Genomic DNA, 20,401 nt, shown 5'->3' on the forward strand with positions numbered 1-20,401 from the left:
GAGGAGACACCTCTCGCCTTCCCGCCCCGCCTCCTGCTCAACCCTCCCGGCAGGCGGGAGGGCGGCCGGCGGCCAGCGACCGCGGAGCATAGAGCGCGGACGGCTAGAGAGGAGGCACAGAGGGCAGACGACCATAGAGTCCGAGTTCAGACACCGCCTAGACGGGCCTTCTCTCTCCGCGGCCGTCCACTCTCAATCCTCCGGCGTCTGCGCCGGCAAGGAAACGGAAGTGACGGTAAAGGCAAGACGGAGAGGTCATTCGCAGGCACAGCGTGGAGTGTTTACTTCCGCCGGCCTAGTCCTGGAGTAGGGCTAAGTGGCACGTGGGGAGTGCCCTGTGTGGAGTTCGTCGACAATGTAACGATCCTGGGCGACCCTGGGACAGGCCTTAGAGGGTGAGAATGTGGGTCCCAGGGGCGGGAATTCCCTCTCGGCTGACGCTTTCAGCCTTTACCCGCGCTGGGCGATTTTCCGTTTTGAATTCCGGAGTGGCGAGGTGGAAGGACGTCCCGGCAGAGAACTGTCGTGGCTTGTATGACTTCCATCCGCAACTGAAGCCCGATGTGGGATTTGGGAAATTGTCTTCTCGCCTGTACAAGTCCCGCTCCGAGACCAAGCGATACGTAACCAGTCCGAGAGTGGCTGAGACCGTGGTGCGCATGCTGCGGGGAAAACGAAAAGCTGGCCAGCTAATCCTGGAGTGCAATCCAGGTGAGTCCCTTGCGGACTGCATTTTCACATCTGCGTACTGTCATGACTCCTTCGTTTAAGGAACTTTTATGGCCTGTGTTAATCCTGACTTCACATATTTCTGTATCAATTTTCACTTTACAAAATATTTTGATAAAACATGCTCTTAGATTTCACTGTCTTTCCAGAAGAACTTTTCATCTCGTTAGTGCATTTTCCATAGACCGTATGGGAACACAAGATTTATAGACTTACTGAAGAATAATGTTTTAAAGCACCATTTCCTATCATGAGCAATCAAGTTCTGTTTAGGTTTCGCAATATCTTTGCTATTAAAATATCCGGATAGTCCATAAGTAACTGGTAAGCTAGAGGCAACCTTTTTTGTTTGTTTCTTTCTTGAGAGGTAGTGGAACATTGTAATTAAGAGAGCAGGTTTTTCACTCTTTGACAGAATGCTTTCAGAGCCATGCAGCACCACATACCAGTTGTGATGTTGGAGTAAAGTGACTGTCTAATCCCCGATTTCCTTATATGTAAATAAGGAGTGTAATATCTACTTTGGGGATGTTGTGAGAATTAAAATTAGATCATACAGGTAAAACATCTGATTTCTTTGATATTGAAAAGGATTTTGGTGTTTCTTTTGCAAATAAACTTTTCATTCTTTTAATGTGTTAGGTCCTGGAGTACTCACCCGAGCATTGGTTGAAAGTGGTGCCAGAGTGATTGCCCTTGAAAGTGACAAACATTTTCTTCCAGGATTGAAGGTATATTTTTGTTTTTTTAAATAATTTATTGTTCAGTCAGCTACATTCCAGTGTTTTAGGGAAGTAAAATTAAGTACACAGATTATTTTTAAACAGTCACTCTTACAGGCTATTCCATGAATATCTCCTTACCCTCAGTGGATGGAACAGAGTAAGTATCAATGATTGCTGGCTGACTGAAAGATAGGATTCAAACTTTTTTTTTCTAATTCTAGCTCTGCTACACGCGGGTGACTTTGAACAAAATGTATAGCTGGTGTCTCTAGGCTTGTTTCCTCATCACTAGTGGACTATCCTGTGCCTCTTCTTTCTTAGAAGGGGCTTGGAAGGGAGCTTAGAATCTAGTTGCTAATATTAGGTTAATGGAACTATGCTAACCCCGGACTTAAGGACTCAGAGGCTGGAGAAGTTTGATGTATTCTTATAAAACTTCATGGAGTAAAGTATTATCCAAATGGATTTTTTAGTGAATTCAGCTTCATGTATGGCTGACAAGTTCAGTAAACGGTAAAGTGGAAATTCCTGGCCTCATTGCCAGCCTCTTTTTCTTTATTTCTTTCCTTTCCTTCCTTCTTTTATAAATCATTTCATTCAACTCAGGAAAATAAAACATACAACACATTAGATGGTTGTTTTTCTACAACTGAAAAAAATCAAGATTATAATCAGGTTATTTAATTGATGTTTAATACGCTGAAATTCCAAAATCATGATGAGAAAAAGGACACTTAAAATTATTCAGAGATTCAAGATCTTGAATGTGACTTAGTAAACAAAGCCATCTGTAATTTCAACCTGGAAATTAAAAACAAGATAGCTTTTATTTTGGTATTTAGAGGGGTGCCTATGTTTGAAGATTAATCTACACATTCAGAGTTTTTCCAAGAGAATGCACTGGTCATAGCAAGCACCCTCTTCCAACAACACAAGAGAAGTCTCTACACATGGACATCACCAGATGGTCAATGCTGAAATCAGATTGATTATATTCTTTGTAGCCAAAGATGGAGAAGCTCTATACAGTCAGCAAGAACAAGACCGGGAGCTGACTGGCTCAGATCATGAACTCCTTATTGCAAAATTCAAACTTAAATCGAAGAAAGTAGGTGAAATCACTAGACCATGCAGGTATGAACAGAATCAAATCCCTTATGATTATACAGTGGAAGTGACAGATTCAAGGGATTAGATCTGATAGACAGAGTGCCTGAAGAACTATGAACAGAGGCATGACATTGTACAGGAGGCAGTGATCAAGACCATCCCCAAGAAAAAGAAATGCAAAGAGGCAAAATGGCTATCCGAGGAGGCCTTACAAATAGTTGAGAAAAGAAGAGAAGCTAATGGCAAAGGAGAAAAGGAAAGATATACCCATTTGAATCACTGAAGTGAACTGAAGTACAGATGGCATTAACATGTCCTGTTTACAGTTTGTTATCCTGTAGCACAATGGTTTTCTATAAGGTCAAAGTAAGTCTTAAAAAAATTGAATCAATGAAAAAAGGATAATTAGGGTCTGGAGAATGCCTCACACACAGTATTTCTTGAGAGAATGTAGAACTGCCCTTGAAAATGTTTCTGAAACTGTTAATAGAAGTGCAAAATTTAAACGTCTTAACTCTCCATTCCCTCCTCCCCTTAGCAATAACTTGAGCCCAGCCTTTAACTCATTATAAAGTGCAGCCAAAAATGGAGAAGCTCTATACAGTCAGCAAAAACAAGACCAGGAGCTGACTGTGGCTCAGATCATGAACTCCTTATTGCCAAATTCAGACTTAATTGAAGAAAGTAGGGAAAAATCACTAGACCATTCAGATATGACCTAAATCAGATCACTTATGACAATAAGTGGAAGTGACAAATAGATCCAAGGAATTAGATCTGATAGAATGCCTGAAGAACTGTGGATGGAGGTTCATGACATTATACAGGAGGCAGTGATCAAGACCATCCCCAAGAAAAAGAAATGCAAAAAGGCAAAATGGTGGTCTCAGGAGGCCTTACAAATAGCTGTGAAAAGAAGAGAACCGAAGGTAAAGGAGAAAAGGAAAGTTATGCCCATTTGAATGCAGAGTTCCAAAGAATAGCAAGAAGAGATAAGAAAGCCTTTCTAAATGATCAATGCAAAGAAATAGAGGAAAACAATAGAATGGGAAAGACTAGAGATCTCTTCAAGAGAATTAGGGATATCAAGGGAACATTTCGTGCAAAGATGGGCACAATACAGGACAGAAATGGTATGGACCTAACAGAAGCAGAATAAAGAAGAGGTGGCAAGAATACACAGAACTACAAAAAAGATCTTCATGACCCAGATAACCACATTGGTGTGATCACTCACTTAAAGCCAGGCATCCTGGAATACAAAGTCAAGTGAGCCTTAGGAAGCATCACTACAAACAAAACTAGTGGAGGTGATGGAATTCCAGTTGAGCTGTTTCAAATCCTAAAAGATGATGCTCTGAAAGTGCTACACTCAATATGCCAGCAAATTTGGGAAACTCAGCAGTGGCCACAGGATTGGAAAAGGTCAGTTTTCATTCCAATTCCAAAGGCAGTGCGAAAGAATGCTCAAACTACTGCACAATTGCACTCATCTCACGCTAGTGAAGTAATGCTCAAAATTCTCCAAGCCAGCCTTCAACAGTATGTGAACCGTGAACGTCCAGATGTTCAAGCTGGATTTAGAAAAGGCAGAGAAACCAGAGTTCAAATTGCCAACATCCATTGGATCATCCAAAAAACAAGAGGGTTCCAGAAAAACATCTATTGCTGCTTTACTGACTAAGCAAAAGCCTTTGACTGTGTGGATCGCAACAAATTGTGGAAAATTCTTAAAGATATGGGAATTTCAGACCAACTGACCTGCCTCTTGGTAAATTGTATGCAGGTCAGGAAGCAACAGTTAGAACTGGACATGGAACAACAGACTGGTTCCAAATTGGGAAAGAAGTACATTAAGGCTGTATATTGTCAGCCTGCTTATTTAACTTCTATGCAGTGTCCATCATGAGAAACACTGGGCTGGATGCAGCACAAGCTGGAATCAAGTTTGCTGGGAGAAAATCAGTAACCTCAGATATGCAGATGACACCACCCTTATGGCAGAAAGTGAAGAACTAAGGAGTCCCTTGATGAAAGTGAAAGAGGACAGTGAAAAAAGTTGGCTTAAAACTCAACATTCAGAAAACGGAGATCATGGCATCTGGTCCCATCACTTCATGGCAAATAGATGGGGAAGCATTGACAGACTAACTTTTTGAGCTCCATAATCACTGCAGATGGTGATTACAGCCAAGAAATTAAAAGATGCTTGCTCCTTGGAAGAAAAGTTATGGCCAACCTAGACAGCATATTAAAAAGCAAAGAATTACTTTGCCAACAAAGGTCCATCTAGTCAAAGCTATGATTTTTCGAGTAGTCATGTGTGGGTTTGAGAGTTGGGCTATAGAAAAACCTGAGTGCCAAGAATTGATGCTTTTGACCTATGTGTTGGAGAAGACTCTTAATTAAGAGTCCCTTGGAGTGCAAGGAGATCCAACTAATCCATCCTAAAGGAAATCAGTCCTGAATATTGATTGGAAGGACTGATGCTGAAGCTGAAACTCCAATACTTTGGCCATCTGATTTGAAGAACTGACTCAGTAGAAAAGACCCTGATACTGCGAAAGATTGAAGGCGGGAGGAGAAGGGGAAGACAGTATGAGATGATTGGATGGCATCACTGACTCAATGGACATCAGTTTGAGTAAACTCTGTGAGTTGTTGATGGACAGGGAGGCCTGGTGTGCTGCAGTCTGTGGGGTCGCAAAGAGTTAGTTGGACATGACTGAGTGACTGAATTGAACTGCAAGTGAAGAGCCATTCAAAGTTTTGAGTGAATTCATATATATGTGCCAGAATAAAAGAGAAGTAATTAAATAGAACCTTTGCAACCCTAAATCAGGGCCTTAAGTGGTGCTCTTAGCAAGCAGTGCTTTTAGCCACCTAAAGGCGCTCAGTTGTACTAAAAACTAAAAGGATTTTCAAGGTAAATGCTTGACTCAGCATGTTTACCTAAATTTAAAATCCTTCTCTCTGCTAGTCCACTTCCCTGATAAAATTCCTCAGATTCCACATTAACAGTGTTTCAAATAGGAACAGTTTGTTTTCCTATTTGGATGTGCCAGAGATACACATGTTCCAGATTGTGTTCTATGTCACAACTTTTGTAAATCAACTAGTTTTTTTTTTTTTAATAGATGGAGTTATATGTCATTTGAATTGTGAAGACTATTGTTGCAGAAATAGCGGTGTATGTTCAGTAGAAGACACATCATCATTTGTGGTGGTGGTTCAGTTGCTCAGGTGTGTCCACTCTTTGCGACCCCATGGACTGCAGCACGCCAGGCTCCTCTGTCCTTCACTATCTCCCAGAGTTTGATCAAACTGTTGTCCATTGAGTCAGTGATGTCATCCAACCATCTCATCCTCTGTCTCCCCCTTCTCTTCCTGCCCTCAGTCTTTCCCAGCATCAGGGTCTTTTCCATTGAGTCGGTTCTTCACAACAGGTGGCCAAAGTATTGCAGCTTCAGCTTCAACATCAGTCCTTCCAATGAATATTTAGGGTTGATTTCGTTTAGGATTGACTGGTTTGATCTCCTTACTGTCCAAGGGACTCTCAAGAGTCTTCTCCAGTACCACAATTCAAAAGCATCTATTCTTTGGTGCTCAGCCTTCTTTATGGGCCAATTCTCATATCCGTACATGACTACAGCAAAAACAATAGCTTTGACTAGACGGATTTTGTCAGCAAAGTGATGTCTCTGCTTTCTAATATGTTATCTAGGTTGGTCACAGCTTTTCTTCTAAGGAGCAGTTTTTTATTTTTATGGATGCAGTCATAGTCCACAGTGATTTTGGAGCCCAAGAAAATAAAGTCTGCCACTGTTTCCATTGTTTCCCCATCTCTTTGCCATGAAATTATGGGACTGGATATACTCTCCTCTCTCACTTTCATCAAGAGGCTCTTCAGTTCCTCTGTACTGTCTGCCAGAAGGGTGGTGTCATCTGCATATCTGAGGTTATTAATATTTCTCCCAGCAGTCTTGATTCCAGCTTGCGCTTCATCCAGCCCAACGTTTTGCATGATACACTCTGCATCGAAGTTAAGTAAGCAGGGTGACAATATACGCCTTGATGTACTCCTTTCCCAGTTTGGAAACAGTCTGTTGTTCCATGTCCGCTTCTAACTGTTGGTTCCTGACCTGCATACAGATTTCTCAAGAGGCAGGCCAGGTGGTCTGGTAGTCCCATCTCTTTAAGAATTTTCCACATTTTCTTGTGATCCACACAGTCAAAGTGTTTAGTGTAGTCAATGAAGCAGAAGTAGATGTTTTTCTGGAATATCCTTGCTTTTTCTGTGATTCAGTGAATCCTGGCAGTTTGATCTCTGGTTCCTCTGCCTTTTCTAAATCCAGCTTGAATGTCTGGAAATTGTCAGTTCACGTACTGTTGAAGCCTCGATTGAAGGATTTTGAGCATTACCTTGCTAGCATGTGAGATGAGTGCAATTGTGTGGTAGTTTGAGCATTCTTTGGCGTTGTCCTTCTTTAGGATTGGAATGAAAACTGACCCTTTCCAGTCCTGTGGCCACTGCTGAGTTTTCCAAATTTGCTGGCATATTGAGTGCAACACTTTTAACAGCATCATCTTGTAGGATTTGAAATAGCTCAGCTGGAATTCCATCACCGCCACTTGGTTTGTTCATAGTTACGCTTCCAAAGGCCCACTTCGTAAGTCTTTTGTGGTAAAAGCCTTATTTCAGTTCATTTATGTCCTCAGCCTGTACTTCAGTATCCAGGTCTACAACTTCCTACCTGCATCTCCACTTAAGTCACATAATAGGTGTCTCAAAATTATCATGACCAAAAATACATTGTTTCCACTCCCAGCTCTGTTCCTTTCCCTATTACTAGTTTTTTTTTAGGGGTCCTCTTGAAAGTAATCATTAAATGCTAAATTTAGAAATAGAGTCATACGTATAGGTTGAATTCAAACAGTTAAGAAAGCTTAGTTTTGTGGTTTTTTTTTAAACTCATAACTTTAAATTGCATGTTCACTGAAACCTTGTTAATACCTGTAGAATTTTCTGTGCATGAGAACCTCAGGGTGCACATCAAAACATTGCTTTCTTCTGTTTGATTTTTAGTAACTTCGAATTAAGTTTGTAGAGTCTGTAGCTAATACTTCGTTTCACTAGTAAGTTCTCCAGCACTGCCAGGTGAAAAACATATGGGCAGTAAAAAGATTGAGATATATTTTATGTTTTCTAGCAGGCAAAGAGCTTTCCTTCTGTTGCTGGCTCTGACTTTAGGAAAAGTAAAGGAAAAATTAAGAGGAAGCTAGAGAGTGAAATGCTAAAATTTCTGAACAAGTTCTCTCTGTCTGTCTCTAGTCCTTACGAAACAGTGTGAATGGAAGACTAGAAGTGATATATTGTGACTTCTTTAAACTGGACCCTAGAAATCGTGGCACAGTGACACCGCCCGTTATGACTTCAGATATGCTTTTTCAGTATTTGGGAATGAAAGCACATCCTTGGGAAAAAGGTGATTTTTGTCTTTCAGTAGAGACGTATCTTATAGTTTGTCAGTTTTCTTTAGCAGTATACCAGGCTTGTTGGGATTTGTGTAAATATTTACATAGTATAGTTTATGGGCAGTTGCTCTTAAATTGATTATGGCTTTTCCATCACCTAGATTCAATCAGAGCAGTTTTGTAGGGGCTAAGTTCTAGATCATGGAATGATGCTAAAGGCTTAGTTTTCATTGAAGTAACTTTAATATAGTTTGTTAACTTAATTTGACTCAGTAAAGTATACTCATAGGAAAAAATGTGAAGAATTTATTTAAATACTTCACTTGTATTCTTAACAGGTTTCCCTTTCAAAGTAGTTGGGATCTTACCAGTTAAAACTGAGAGAAACACACTTTGGAAAATTTTACATGACCTGTATTCCTGTTCTTCTGTATATAAATATGGACGAGCAGAACTAAATTTGTTTGTTTCCGAAAAGGAATGCCGGGTAGGTTGTTACAAGTACCTGATTAAGTTTTTGTTTTGAAAGAGTTCTGTGATTTTTATCAGATTAGTCTTAATCTGCATGATTTTAATTTGGGCTCATGACATTTAAGAGGACTGAGGGTTTTAAATTTCTGTAGAGCACTCCTTAGGTTTTATTTTTTAAAAGGTTTTTTGTGTGATAAAATATACGTAACTAAAGTTTACCATTGTGACTATTTTTAAGTGTACAGTTGCATGGCAGTAAGTACATTCGCATTGTGTACAGCTATTACTAGCATCCATCTCTTCACAGAACTTTATCATCATTCCATTCTAAAACTGTGTATCCACTAAACAACTAAGTCCCCTTCCCCCATCTCCTGGACCCCTAGTAACTGTTGTTTTATTTTCTGCCTCTGTGAATTTGACTAGTCTGTGTTCCTCATGTAAATGGAATCGTACAGTATTCCACTTGGTGTCTGGCTTATTTCACTTACTTATTCCACTTTTTAGGGTTCATCCAAATTGTAGCATGTGTCAGAATGTCATTCCTTGTTAAGGCTGAATAATAACTCCATTGTGTATTTACACCACCCCACCATCTTTCGTTTATCCATTTTTATCAATGGATATAACGGACATGTAGCACTGTATAAGTTTAAGGTATATAGTATAATGTTTAGACTTATATACATAATAAAATGATTGTCATAATAAGTTTGGTAAGCATCCATCATCTCATACAGATAGAAATTTAAAAAAAAATAACTTTCCCTTGTGAAGAGAACTCTTGGGATGTATGAATTTGTTTCTTGAAGTATAATTAATCTAAACACTACGTTAGTTTCTGATATATATAACATGGTGATTTAAATTGTCCATGTATTAGAAAATGATCACCATGGTAAGTCTAGTTAGCATCTGTCATCACACAGAGATGTATCACTGAGTATATTTCCCAGACTGTACCTTTCATCCCTCTGATAAATTTATTTTGTAACTAAGAGCATGTGCCTGCTAATTTCTTTTTCCTATTTCATGTATTCCCATACCCCCTCACCTCTGGCAAGCTTCCGTTCTATCTGTAATTCTGTTTATGTTTTGTGTTTGTTATTTGTTTTTTAGATTCCACATATGAATAAAATTATACAGTATTTGTCTTTCTTTGTCTGACTTATTTGGTATAACTTAATACTCTGTAGATCCATCCATTGTTGTAAAAAATGACAAGAGATCATTCTTTTTTAATGCTGAGTTATATTTTATGTGTCTGTGTGTAATGTATATATATGTGTGTCTATATATATATACACATATTTTTAAAGAACATATCCATCTTTATCCGTCGTCTTTACCCACTGAACTGTCAGTGGGCACTTAGATTATATTTTTTTCTTGGCTGTTCTGAATGATGCTGTAGTGAACATACAGTTGTAGACTTTTTATTCTCTGAAATCTGAGGGCCTCTTAAAGTCCTTGAAAGTTATGTTTCTTTGCTGCTCAGAATGCTTCATGTTATTCATGTTTTAATCCAAGATAACTGGAAATGCTTATTTGTTTAAGAGCTACAGATTGGGATGGGGATTGTGGGGGACCAGGGTCCAGAGATGAAAAGATGATTTGCTCACCCAGATCCAAATAGTAAGTAAATGGTGACTGTCCCTGGAAAGAGAAGAACTTCCCAGATGGCTCAGTGGTAAAGAATCCACCTGCCAGTGCAAGAGCCACAGGAGACGTGAATTCAGTCCCTGGGTCAGGAACATCCCCTGGAGTAGGAAATGTTAACCACTCAGGTGTTCTTGCCAGGATAATTCCATGCGCAGTGGAGCCTGGTAGACTGCATTCAGTCCATACTTAGCCCATCAGCTCATATATTTAATGTACATGATGATATATTTTAGTGTGAAAGCTTAAGGAGACTTTTACTTGAAATGGTTAAGATTTTGCATTTAATTCTTATTTTTTTCATTTCTAGACACTATTAAGATATTACTATTACCATTTCTAGATACTATTAAGATCTGACAGTTGATTTTGGTGTATTTTCCTTTTACTAGAAACTAACGGCAAATCCCCAAACTCCAGGCTTGTATCAGTCATTAAGTGTGCTCAGTCAAACAGCTTGTGCGATCAAGGTCCTGTGTACGGTGAGTAAAATCCGTCTAAATTTCAACAAAGAGCTTCATTGTTTTTCAAAGAGGCTGCATTTCTGTAACCAGTAAATGAAGAAAAATTAAATTTCTTTTTTCCCAAGTATTTAAGATAATAGAGCACTGTGCTGATGTTTTGTGTCACAAATATGTATTTCATTGTAAAAGTTTTTATTCTTTTACAGTGGAGATTTTACCTTTTTAAAAAATTTGATAGCTAATAGTCAATTACGAAAAATTTTTCCCTTCTATCTAAACATTTTTCTTGTTTTTAATGGCTATTTAATACCTCATTTTAGAGCATTCTCCTTTTTAGTTGATTTCCTTAGGCAAGATCAGAGCTGTCTAATAGAAACATAATACAAGCCACATACGTAATTTTACATTTTTAAACAGTAACGTTACGAAAAGTCAAAAAAGGTTATTGTATAATTTACATTCTTCCTTGTGTAATAAAATTCCAGTGTGTATTTTACACTTAAAATCAATTCATACTGGATGCATTTTATGTGTTCAGGAGCTACATATGACTTGTGGCTACCATTTTGTGTGTGTGTGTGTGTCTGCCATTTTTAAAAGAGGCCTAAAGTATAAGAAAAAAAATGATAAATACCATTTCTTTCCTAGCATAGTTTGCCCATTCTGTTTTTTATTATGGTAGATTATCCATCAAGTTATTGTTAGAAGGAGTATGTGTGTGAATATTCTACAAACCCTTGTTCTTCCAAAGATATATTTGCTTAATTTTAAAGTCACGTACAGTATTTCTCCATGTAGTCTCGTCATTGCTTTTGTCCACATTAAGATCTTCAGTACGTACTTGGCTGTTAGAATGTGGTCTCATCTGATTTTAGCTTTTGTTCCGATTCTGGCTTTTCCCTCCAGAGCATCCCAGGTTCTTAGTTTGGATCTCTCTGTACCTTGTCCTGCTTCTATTATGCTCTCATCCTTTTTCTGTATTCCCGGAAATCTTTTTCACCTTTGACCTTCATGGCACTGACCCTGCCTTCTGCCCATACCATATAATGCAGCCTTGGTGCTGTCATTCTTGGTTTCCCTAAAATCCTCTCTTAACCCCACTGATCTCTTCTCATTCTGTTAGCTTTTCATCTCCGCTCTTCTCTCCTCCTGACTTTTGTTTCTTTTCTTCATAGAGGCCCTCAGAGGACTTCAGCGTTCAGGATAGTTTTATTGTTTTTTGCAGTGTTTATTTTCAGAAGCCCTATGTTGACTTTTGCCGTTTATTAACTTCCAGAAAGGACAAGTTATTCCAGACCCAGCATTTTAAACAGTTTTCCATTATATTACTATGTCTGCTACTGGAGGGTCTGTTGTTAAACCCAGTTCCCAAAGTCTTGTAGGTTTTCCTCTCCTGTGGGTTTGGTAAGTATAAATGAGGTCTTCTCTGTGCCCATTGCAGAGCCCTAAACTTCTGTAGATAGACCAGGTGTGGGAGCATGCTGTGCACTGCCCGCTGCTACTGTTGTTGCTCTGCCTTCCTCCTCTCAGTGACATTCGTGAAACTGCTGAGAATTTCACAGATGGGCAACAATTGCATTTTTCATTCTATGCCAGCAGCAACTGCAATTAGTAATAAATTATCATTTTTGACAGTAGACTTGCACACCTTACACTCAGTATTATGTCTTAGTCTTTTAAGTCTGTGTCAGATGCTGTTCTTTTGGAATTAAATGTATGTGTGTATGAAAGTGAAAATTGCTCAGTTGTGTCCAGCTCTTTGCAACCCCATGAAGCCCAACAGGCTCCTCTGTCCATGGGATTCTCCAGGCAAGAATACTGGAGTGGGTTGCCATTTCCTTCTCCAGGGGATTTTCCTGACCCAGGGATCGAACCCAGGTCTCCTGCATTGCAGGCTGATTCTCTACCATCTGAGCCACCAGGGAAGCCAAATATGTGTCTAATGTATGTACACATATACAATAAATTCTTGTGTATATATATGTATATACACACACACTATTTTTCAGTTGGGTCATCTTTTAAAATGGCTTCACATACAAAATTGTTTATACCAAAGTTAGACACAAACAAGTAATGATTCTTTTAAAAATTGACATAGTTTGTCTCCTTACATGTCCCAGCATATTCATATCAGTAACTTTTCCACTGAAGTAGAACAGAAACATCCTCAGTGTTGATCTGATAGCCCCTAAACGGATTGTGCCTATAATAGAGAAATGCTTGCTAACGTAAGAATGTATTTACATAATTATATTAAGGGCAACCGTGTTTATCTAAGCAAGTAATAGAGTATTAGTATTGGGATAGACCTTTGACCCTCCTTTTATCTAAAAAGAAGAAAAATGTGTATGATTTAACTGTCACATATTTTTCTTAAATTTAGTTAGACTTGGCTTTAATTTATTCTGCTGTATAGGCAAGACATTTTTTAAGGTAGTAATGATGTGTGGCACTTTGTCCAAAAAGAAATGAAAGAAATGTGTTTTTAAAATTTATCTTCCCTCAAGGAGCCTTCCTCATCATTTGACGCGTATACTGTAAAGGGACAGCTGGAAAGGCAAAGGCATAGGGTAAGAACGAATGAATACCTTTTCCTTTCTTCCTCTAAAAGTAACATACTGCTCTTTCCGCCATCTTTTCGTGCCGCCATAATGGTGCGCATGAATGTCCTGGCTGATGCTCTCAAGAGTATCAATAATGCCGAGAAGAGAGGCAAACGCCAGGTCCTTATTAGGCCGTGCTCCAAAGTCATCGTCAGGTTTCTAACAGTGATGATGAAGCATGGTTACATTGGCGAATTTGAAATCATTGATGATCACAGGGCTGGGAAAATTGTTGTGAACCTCACAGGCAGGCTAAATAAGTGTGGAGTGATCAGCCCCAGATTTGATGTACAACTCAAAGATCTAGAAAAATGGCAGAATAACCTGCTCCCATCCCGTCAGTTTGGTTTCATTGTACTGACAACCTCAGCTGGCATCATGGACCATGAAGAAGCAAGACGAAAACATACAGGAGGGAAAATCCTTGGATTCTTTTTCTAGGGATGTAATACATACAAATAAAATGCCTCAGAGGACAAAAAAAAAAAAAAGTAACATACTTTGTTTTCTTTTGCATTACCTGGTATTCTGTATTTACTGAAATTTTAAATTTTAGAATATCTAGAACTTTTAAAAATATATCTTATTGCTTTTAATATATATTCAAATTATTTTGGAAAAGAGTTGTATTTTTCACCTATTTGTACAGTGAATGCCAGCATAATAATAGGCTTAAAGCCAGATTCTGTCTTCTCTTTTTAATATTTGATATGAAGACACATCTCAAATTTGGAAAATGCAGTTATTTTAATAGTCATCTAATTTGATAAACTAAAAACAAGATTTTATTTTTTCCCTTTATAAGAAACGAAAGTGATGATGTTAAAAAGTGATCCTCTGTTTAGATTATATAGAGCTACTTATAACAGTTTTTGGACTCAATTCAGAAGTTCCACTTTGGGATTAAATGCTAACGATGCACTAATCTCAGTGTGTTAGCTCAGTCTGACGTTCCCAATCGCTTCCTACTTTGTTTCTTTCCTCACTCTTGCCACCAAAGGAAAAAAGGAAAATTTTCAATTTTTAAATAATCCTGATTTCAGAGTAACCAGCGGTCATTGTAATTTTAGTGGTATTTCCCTGTTTGTAAACATAATTTATGTAGCCTCACAAAATAAGAGTGCATTTTGGCTTGGCACTGCTAGGTATTTATCCATATGACCTGAAAATGAGTAAGTCCCCTACATTTAATACACTTTCTCATTTTCTCATTGAAAGTGTCAAAAGGTAAAATATTTTTTGGCTAACATAATTGTTTAAACTTTTAGAGATGAAGATGAAATAACCAAATGTTACATTTCATGCGAAATTTTTATTCAGATACTTCACATGTGTCTTTGATGTTGGTGTGTTCATAATTGTTAAGAAGCACCTTTAGATATTTAACAGATTTTCTAAAGCACATGATCTTTATTGTCCACATGGTTTGAGATTTCCACTTTTTTGAACCCATGTTTTTGTGTTCCTGGAAATTTTTTCTTAAGCTGTTAAATACAAATAGCCATTCATTGACATCAGGGAAGTTTTTTTTTCTTCCTTATTTATCAAATGAACCAATATCTGTAACTCCAGATCTATATACAAGGTGGTTTTTAAATTCACCTTTAAAAAACTTGTTAACAATGCTTTCAATTGTGTTATTCCCCTCCCTAGTTAATAATTGCTAAATATTTTAAAACTTTATTGCCTTGCTTTTTTTTTTCTTCAGCTACAAGAATTCAAAAGTAGAAACCAAAGCTGAGTGAAATTTTATTTTTTGGCCACCATGTCTTCCACAAATAGTATTTTTGTTTACATACGTGTATGTATACATCTTTTTTAAGGGATTGTTGTATAGTAGCTGAGTCATGTCTGACTCTTTCGCGACTCCATGCACTGTGGCCCACCAGGCTCCTCTGTCCATGGGATTTCCCAGGCAAGAATACTGGAGTGGGGTGCCATTTCTTTCTCTGGGCGATTTTCCAGACCAAGGGATCAAACCCATGTCTCCTGTTTGACAGGTAGATTCTTTACCACTGAGCCACCTGGGCAGCCTAAATAAGAGATTATTAGCTAATATGTGAGATTTCCTAAGAACTCAAACATAAGGCTCCCTCTGCTCTGAGGAATTAATTTTAGGGGGGAGAAACAGCTTAACGTTACATCAAGTCATATACAGTTTTTATTTTAATCTGTATGACACTATATACTAGAGTAGGTTGGCAAACCTTTTGTGTAAAAGAGAATATTTTATGCTTTGCAGGCCACATACAATCTATCACATATCCTTTGTGGGTTTGTTGTTATTGTTTGTTTTCTAAGAACCCTTTATATATGTAAAAACCATTTGTAGTTCCGTAGTATATAAAACAGGCAGGCCGTGGTTGCTAACCCTATATTTTTAAAAATCCAAATAAAAATTATAAGGCAATAATTTTTTTATGTTTAGTATTTGCTGTTATGCCTCAAATACAGAGGAGACTCAGTATATTTGAGTGTCACCTTTAGGATTTCATTTTCCCCTGCTTACAAGTTAAGCAGCTGTTACCCCTGTGTCCCTTGGAAAAATGTGAAATTGCTTGGCTGAGTGGTGTGCGTGCAGTGGGTTTGCCTTGCAGCTGAGGAACACAGAGCTGGGGGCATCTATCCCTTTTATAGCAAACATTTTGTCCTGTAGAGGGGCACTGTCTCATCCCCCAAGAGAATAGCCCAGGTTAAGAGCAACTGGAGCCTTGCTTTATTGGCACATCCAAAAAGAAGCTCTAGAGACATGCAGTGTCTATGATGATTCTGTCTTCCAAAAGGCAAATTGAATGCATCAGTGAACAGTGTCTTTCACGGGCAATATTTTATGACTAATACGTTTTATTTTCCTTTCTCTGCAGGAATCATTAGAACAAAACCTATGTTTTATTCAGTTGACTCCTCATAGAAATTTATTTACAGGAACCTTAACACCTTTTAACTATGATGTATTTTTTCACATGTTAAGGCAATGTTTTATGAAACGCAATGCCAAGCTAATAGACCATTTACCGTAAGTAAGAATTATACAAGCAAATACAAAAGTAGCAACTTAATGTGAGAATTGTGCTTTCATGTTAACAGCTTTGTTTTTATATCTTTTATGGCTTCATTAACAGTGAGGGACCATGTTTTCACTCATCTATTAATATTGCTTCAAAATACTTCCTTTTTGCTGGTACATATTTTGAGGAAAATATATTTTCCACACAATTTTCCAGTTAAGGAAATTAATTTTCCAATTAATTTTCTTAATTTTCCAATTAAGCTGTCCTGAGCTTAATTTTTTTCCCCCTTGTTTGAAAAAACAACTAGGGATGCTTAAAATATGTTTTATCTTTGTTGAGATTAATCTACATGAAGAACTGGCTCCTTGCCACTGGCATTAGTGGTGGCATACCCACCAGCTGCATCTTGTTGTTGCCTGTCCTTGGTGGTTCTGTTTCCTAACCAAAGTAGGCACAAATCATTATACCACCCTAGTCCTCCTACTGTGGGTCATACTCTGTATTTCTACCTAAAGCTTTGGTGATCCTATGAACTGCAAGGATGTGTATACCCGTGACCAGGATTCCATTCACAGTCAGAAAAGTATTGGAAATATTTTCCACTAAAACATTTTACTGCAGTTGTTTACTTGTTATTGTCAGAGGCTCACTGGTGGTTTCTCGCCAGACCAATACAGAATAAGGCAGTGCTTATTTATTTATAATTTATAATTATAAATTATAAGTTTATTATCTGCTTCTAATTTATTCACAGTAATATTTACACAAAAATGGGAAAAATTATTTCCTCTTTGAAAACAGACAGTAGTTTCTGCTGTTTGTATACTTATTGAACTTCTACATAAACATAAATGGAGTTAATTTTTTTGCAAAGAGAGTTAAAAGATGAAACAGGTGGGCAGAAGAATATTCTGAAGGACAAATGTTAAACTAGTGTTTTGCTTAAGAAATGATTAGAACATGTTAAAGCCTAAATCTGCTCTTTTCATTGCAGGCAAGCCATGAAACTTTAGGAATAGACATAGGTAAAGCTATATATAATATGCAGGCTCTTAAACTTAATAGGATTAATTTACATATATTGTTAGACATTTAAAATTGGGCTTAGAAACCACCTCTGTCAGCATTCACTGCCAGTTTTGTTATGAAAAATATTTAAGCAGATTTACTTTGTGTTTATTTTGCAGTTCATTGAGTCCAATTGATGCAGTGCATATATTGAAGCAAATAAAAAAACCTAAAGATGTGAGAGTAGTAGATATGTACCCTGAAGACTTTCAGCGCCTTTTTGAAACCATAGAATGTTCACAAGATGATACTTGTAAGTGGCTATATGATGAATTCATGGAGGATACACTCGCATAGTGAAGTGGACTGCTGAGACATTAACTGGAGCTGCTTATTATTTTGAAAAATTATGACACAAATGAAAAAGAACTGAGTTTGAAAAGCTCACATCCTTTCAGAAGATAACTGTTCTTGTTTTGCACAACTAGGCAGATCATTTCTTCTGCCACTGATAATGGTGTATTGGATAAAACAGTGGTTGCTATTTTATTCAAATGAATGAAATGAAAACGTCTGTTAATTGTGGATTTAATAAAATTGGATTTGTTTTGTTTTAAATTCCTATCTGTTGTAAGCATACTAGTAGTTATAGGGTATTACTAGGTGAAATTCAGTTTTAGAAATTCTTTTGGCCTTATATCATATGCTGTATTTAAATTTTCCATTTTTGCTGTCGATTTTTATATCCTCCTGGGGGAGCAGAAGAGTGTATATAAACATGGAAAGTAAACTGATTTAATTGGTTTGTTTTACTTTTCAGTTTATTGAAATGTATTATCAAGTACTGTACGGTTATTTAAATTTTAATATGGTTTAAACTTTTTTAGAAATTAAAATATTTTAACTAATAGGATTTTGTGACTTTTTGTTTCTATCTGTTCAAACATAAAACTGACCCTGACTTATTCACTTTAAATTCTGTCTTGTATAGTCAGTGTACTTCAATGAGTTATTCAGTCTGTTATTCAAAAGTTTCATGCATTTTTGTTCCATTAAGAACATCTGAAGTTAAGACTTTTACATAAACCTAAATGGAATTAAAAATATCTGTCTTCTTAGCTCTTTGAAGAAGCTTCTAGATTTTCCCTGAGGCATATCTAATCTCCTCTGTTAAATTTCTTTAGTGTTATATATAACCCTTCATAATACCTAAGACATATTATTAGTAACTCACTGTAAGGCACATTAGTAATAATACTTAGCAAAACCATTTCTTCCTGACTTTCCTGCTATTGTCCTTGGTTTACATTTCAGTCCAGCTAGAAACCCTGAATCCTTTTTTCTCTTGCAATTCCTATCCTGCTATTACATAATCTGCCTGATCTTCATAATGTCTTTCAGTCTTCCTTCTCAGTCCTATGCCTTAAGTCTAAAATTCTCCTGAAACTTACCTACTTCTCATTTTCATTACATCTTGTTTATTACTGCTATATTAATCTTTTTTAAAACATTTGTTTCACCATAGATTCTTCTAAGGCCTTGGTTTCCTAATGAGTAATAGTGTCATTTATCAGGGTTATTATCAGGAGTGGTGGGGCTTCCCAGGTGGCATTAGTGGTAAAGAACCTGCCTGCCAATGCAGGAGATGTAAGAGATGGCAGGTTCAGACCCTGGGTCGGGAACATGCCTGGAGGAGGGCATGGCAGCCCACTTCAGTATTCTTGCCTGGAGAATCCTGTGGACAGAGGAGCCTGGCAGGCTACAGTCCATGGGGTCACAGAGTCAGACACGACTGAAGTGACTTAACAGCAGCAGGAGTGGTAGTGGTAAATGTTGATATAATACAGAGTTTAAGAAGAGAAATTAACAATTATGTATTCACTAAAAGATAAAAGTAATTAATGAAGCTTAATATGTGGGGATAGTTGCTCATGGTAACAGGTGCCCCAAGAATTTTGAATTAAAGTTAGCCTTGTTGCACAGTAAAAACACAAGGAAGTCAATAGTAACCAAAGCCTCTGGAGAGGTCAGTTAACTAAAATTATAACCAATGTAATTATCAGTTAGGCCAGTTTCAAATAAGTGGTGGAGCCAGAAACCTGATGGTGGGAGTGTGTGCTTTGTTGTAAACTTGGCTGTATAGGGAAGAAAAAGAAGTCGAGATGTAGGATGGGTCCCTATAGTTCTTAGTTTATTTTTTTTTAAGATGAGATATTTAAATAGGTTGTTTCGTTGCTAAGTCGTGTTTGACTCTTTGTGACCCCGTGACCTGCAACACTCCAGGCTTTCCTGTCCTTCACTATCTCCTAGAGTTTGCTCAAACTATGTTCATTGAGTCAGTGATGCTGTCTAACCATCTTGTCCCTGCTGCCCTCTTCTTTTGCCTTCAGTCTTTCCCAGCATTAGGTGGCCAAAGTATTGTAGCTTCAGCATCAGTCGTTTCAATGAATATTCAGGGTTGATTTCTTTGCAGTCCAAGGGACTCTCAAGAGTCTTCTCCAGCACCACAATTTGAAAGCATCAATTCTTCGGGGCTCACCCTTCTTTATGGTCCAATTCTCACATCCATATGTGACTACTGGAAAAATCATAGCTTTGACTATAGGGACATTGTTGGCGAAGTGATGTCTCTGCTTTTTAAAATGCTGTCTAGCTTTGTCATAACTTTCCTTCCAAGAAGCAAGCGTCTTTTAATTCCATAGCTCCAGTCACCATCTGCAGTAATTTTAGAGCCCAAGAAAACAAAATCTGTTACTCTTTCCATTGTTTCCCCATTTATTTGCTATGAATTGATGGGACCAGATGCCATGATCTTAGTTTTTTGAATGTTGAGTTTTAACCCAACTTTTTCACTCTCCTCTTTCACTCTCATCAAGAGGCTCTTTAGTTCCTCTTTGCTTTCTGCCATAAGGGTGGTGGTGTCTGCATATCTGAAGTTGTTGATGTTTCTCTTGGCAATCTTAATTCCAGCTTATGATTCCTCCAGTCCATGACATACTTTGCATATAGGGCTTTCCAGGTGGCTCAGCGATATAGAATCCTCCTGCAGTGCAGGAGTTTCAGGAGATAAGTTCAATCCTTGGGTGTGGAAGAACCCCTGGAGGAGGGCATGGCAACCCACTCCAGTTTTCTTGCCTGGAGAA

General features: G+C 37.8%; 2 protein-coding genes across 3 annotated transcripts; both read left to right on the plus strand.

Moving 5' to 3' along the window:
* Positions 1-315: 315 nt before the first annotated feature.
* TFB2M (transcription factor B2, mitochondrial) lies at positions 316-18,096 on the plus strand. Of its 2 annotated transcripts, XM_068986101.1 has the most exons (8): positions 316-711; positions 1,372-1,460; positions 7,897-8,050; positions 8,378-8,526; positions 10,562-10,651; positions 13,144-13,206; positions 16,104-16,255; positions 17,438-18,096. In XM_068986101.1, the coding sequence occupies exons 1-8, from the start codon at positions 402-404 to the stop codon at positions 17,613-17,615; spliced, it is 1,185 nt and encodes a 394-aa protein (XP_068842202.1). In that variant the 5' UTR covers positions 316-401; the 3' UTR covers positions 17,616-18,096. The 2 variants fall into 2 exon arrangements, with proteins under 2 accessions (XP_068842202.1, XP_068842203.1); XM_068986102.1 differs by lacking the exon at positions 13,144-13,206.
* LOC138090485 (small ribosomal subunit protein uS8) lies at positions 13,264-13,704 on the plus strand. Its single transcript, XM_068986103.1, has one exon. It carries the CDS (start codon positions 13,288-13,290, stop codon positions 13,678-13,680), a length of 393 nt encoding a protein of 130 aa, XP_068842204.1. The 5' UTR covers positions 13,264-13,287; the 3' UTR covers positions 13,681-13,704.
* Positions 18,097-20,401: the final 2,305 nt, after the last annotated feature.

The sequence above is a fragment of the Capricornis sumatraensis genome, chromosome 14 (genome assembly GCF_032405125.1).
Source record: "Capricornis sumatraensis isolate serow.1 chromosome 14, serow.2, whole genome shotgun sequence".
In the NCBI taxonomy this organism is placed as follows: domain Eukaryota; kingdom Metazoa; phylum Chordata; class Mammalia; order Artiodactyla; family Bovidae; genus Capricornis; species Capricornis sumatraensis.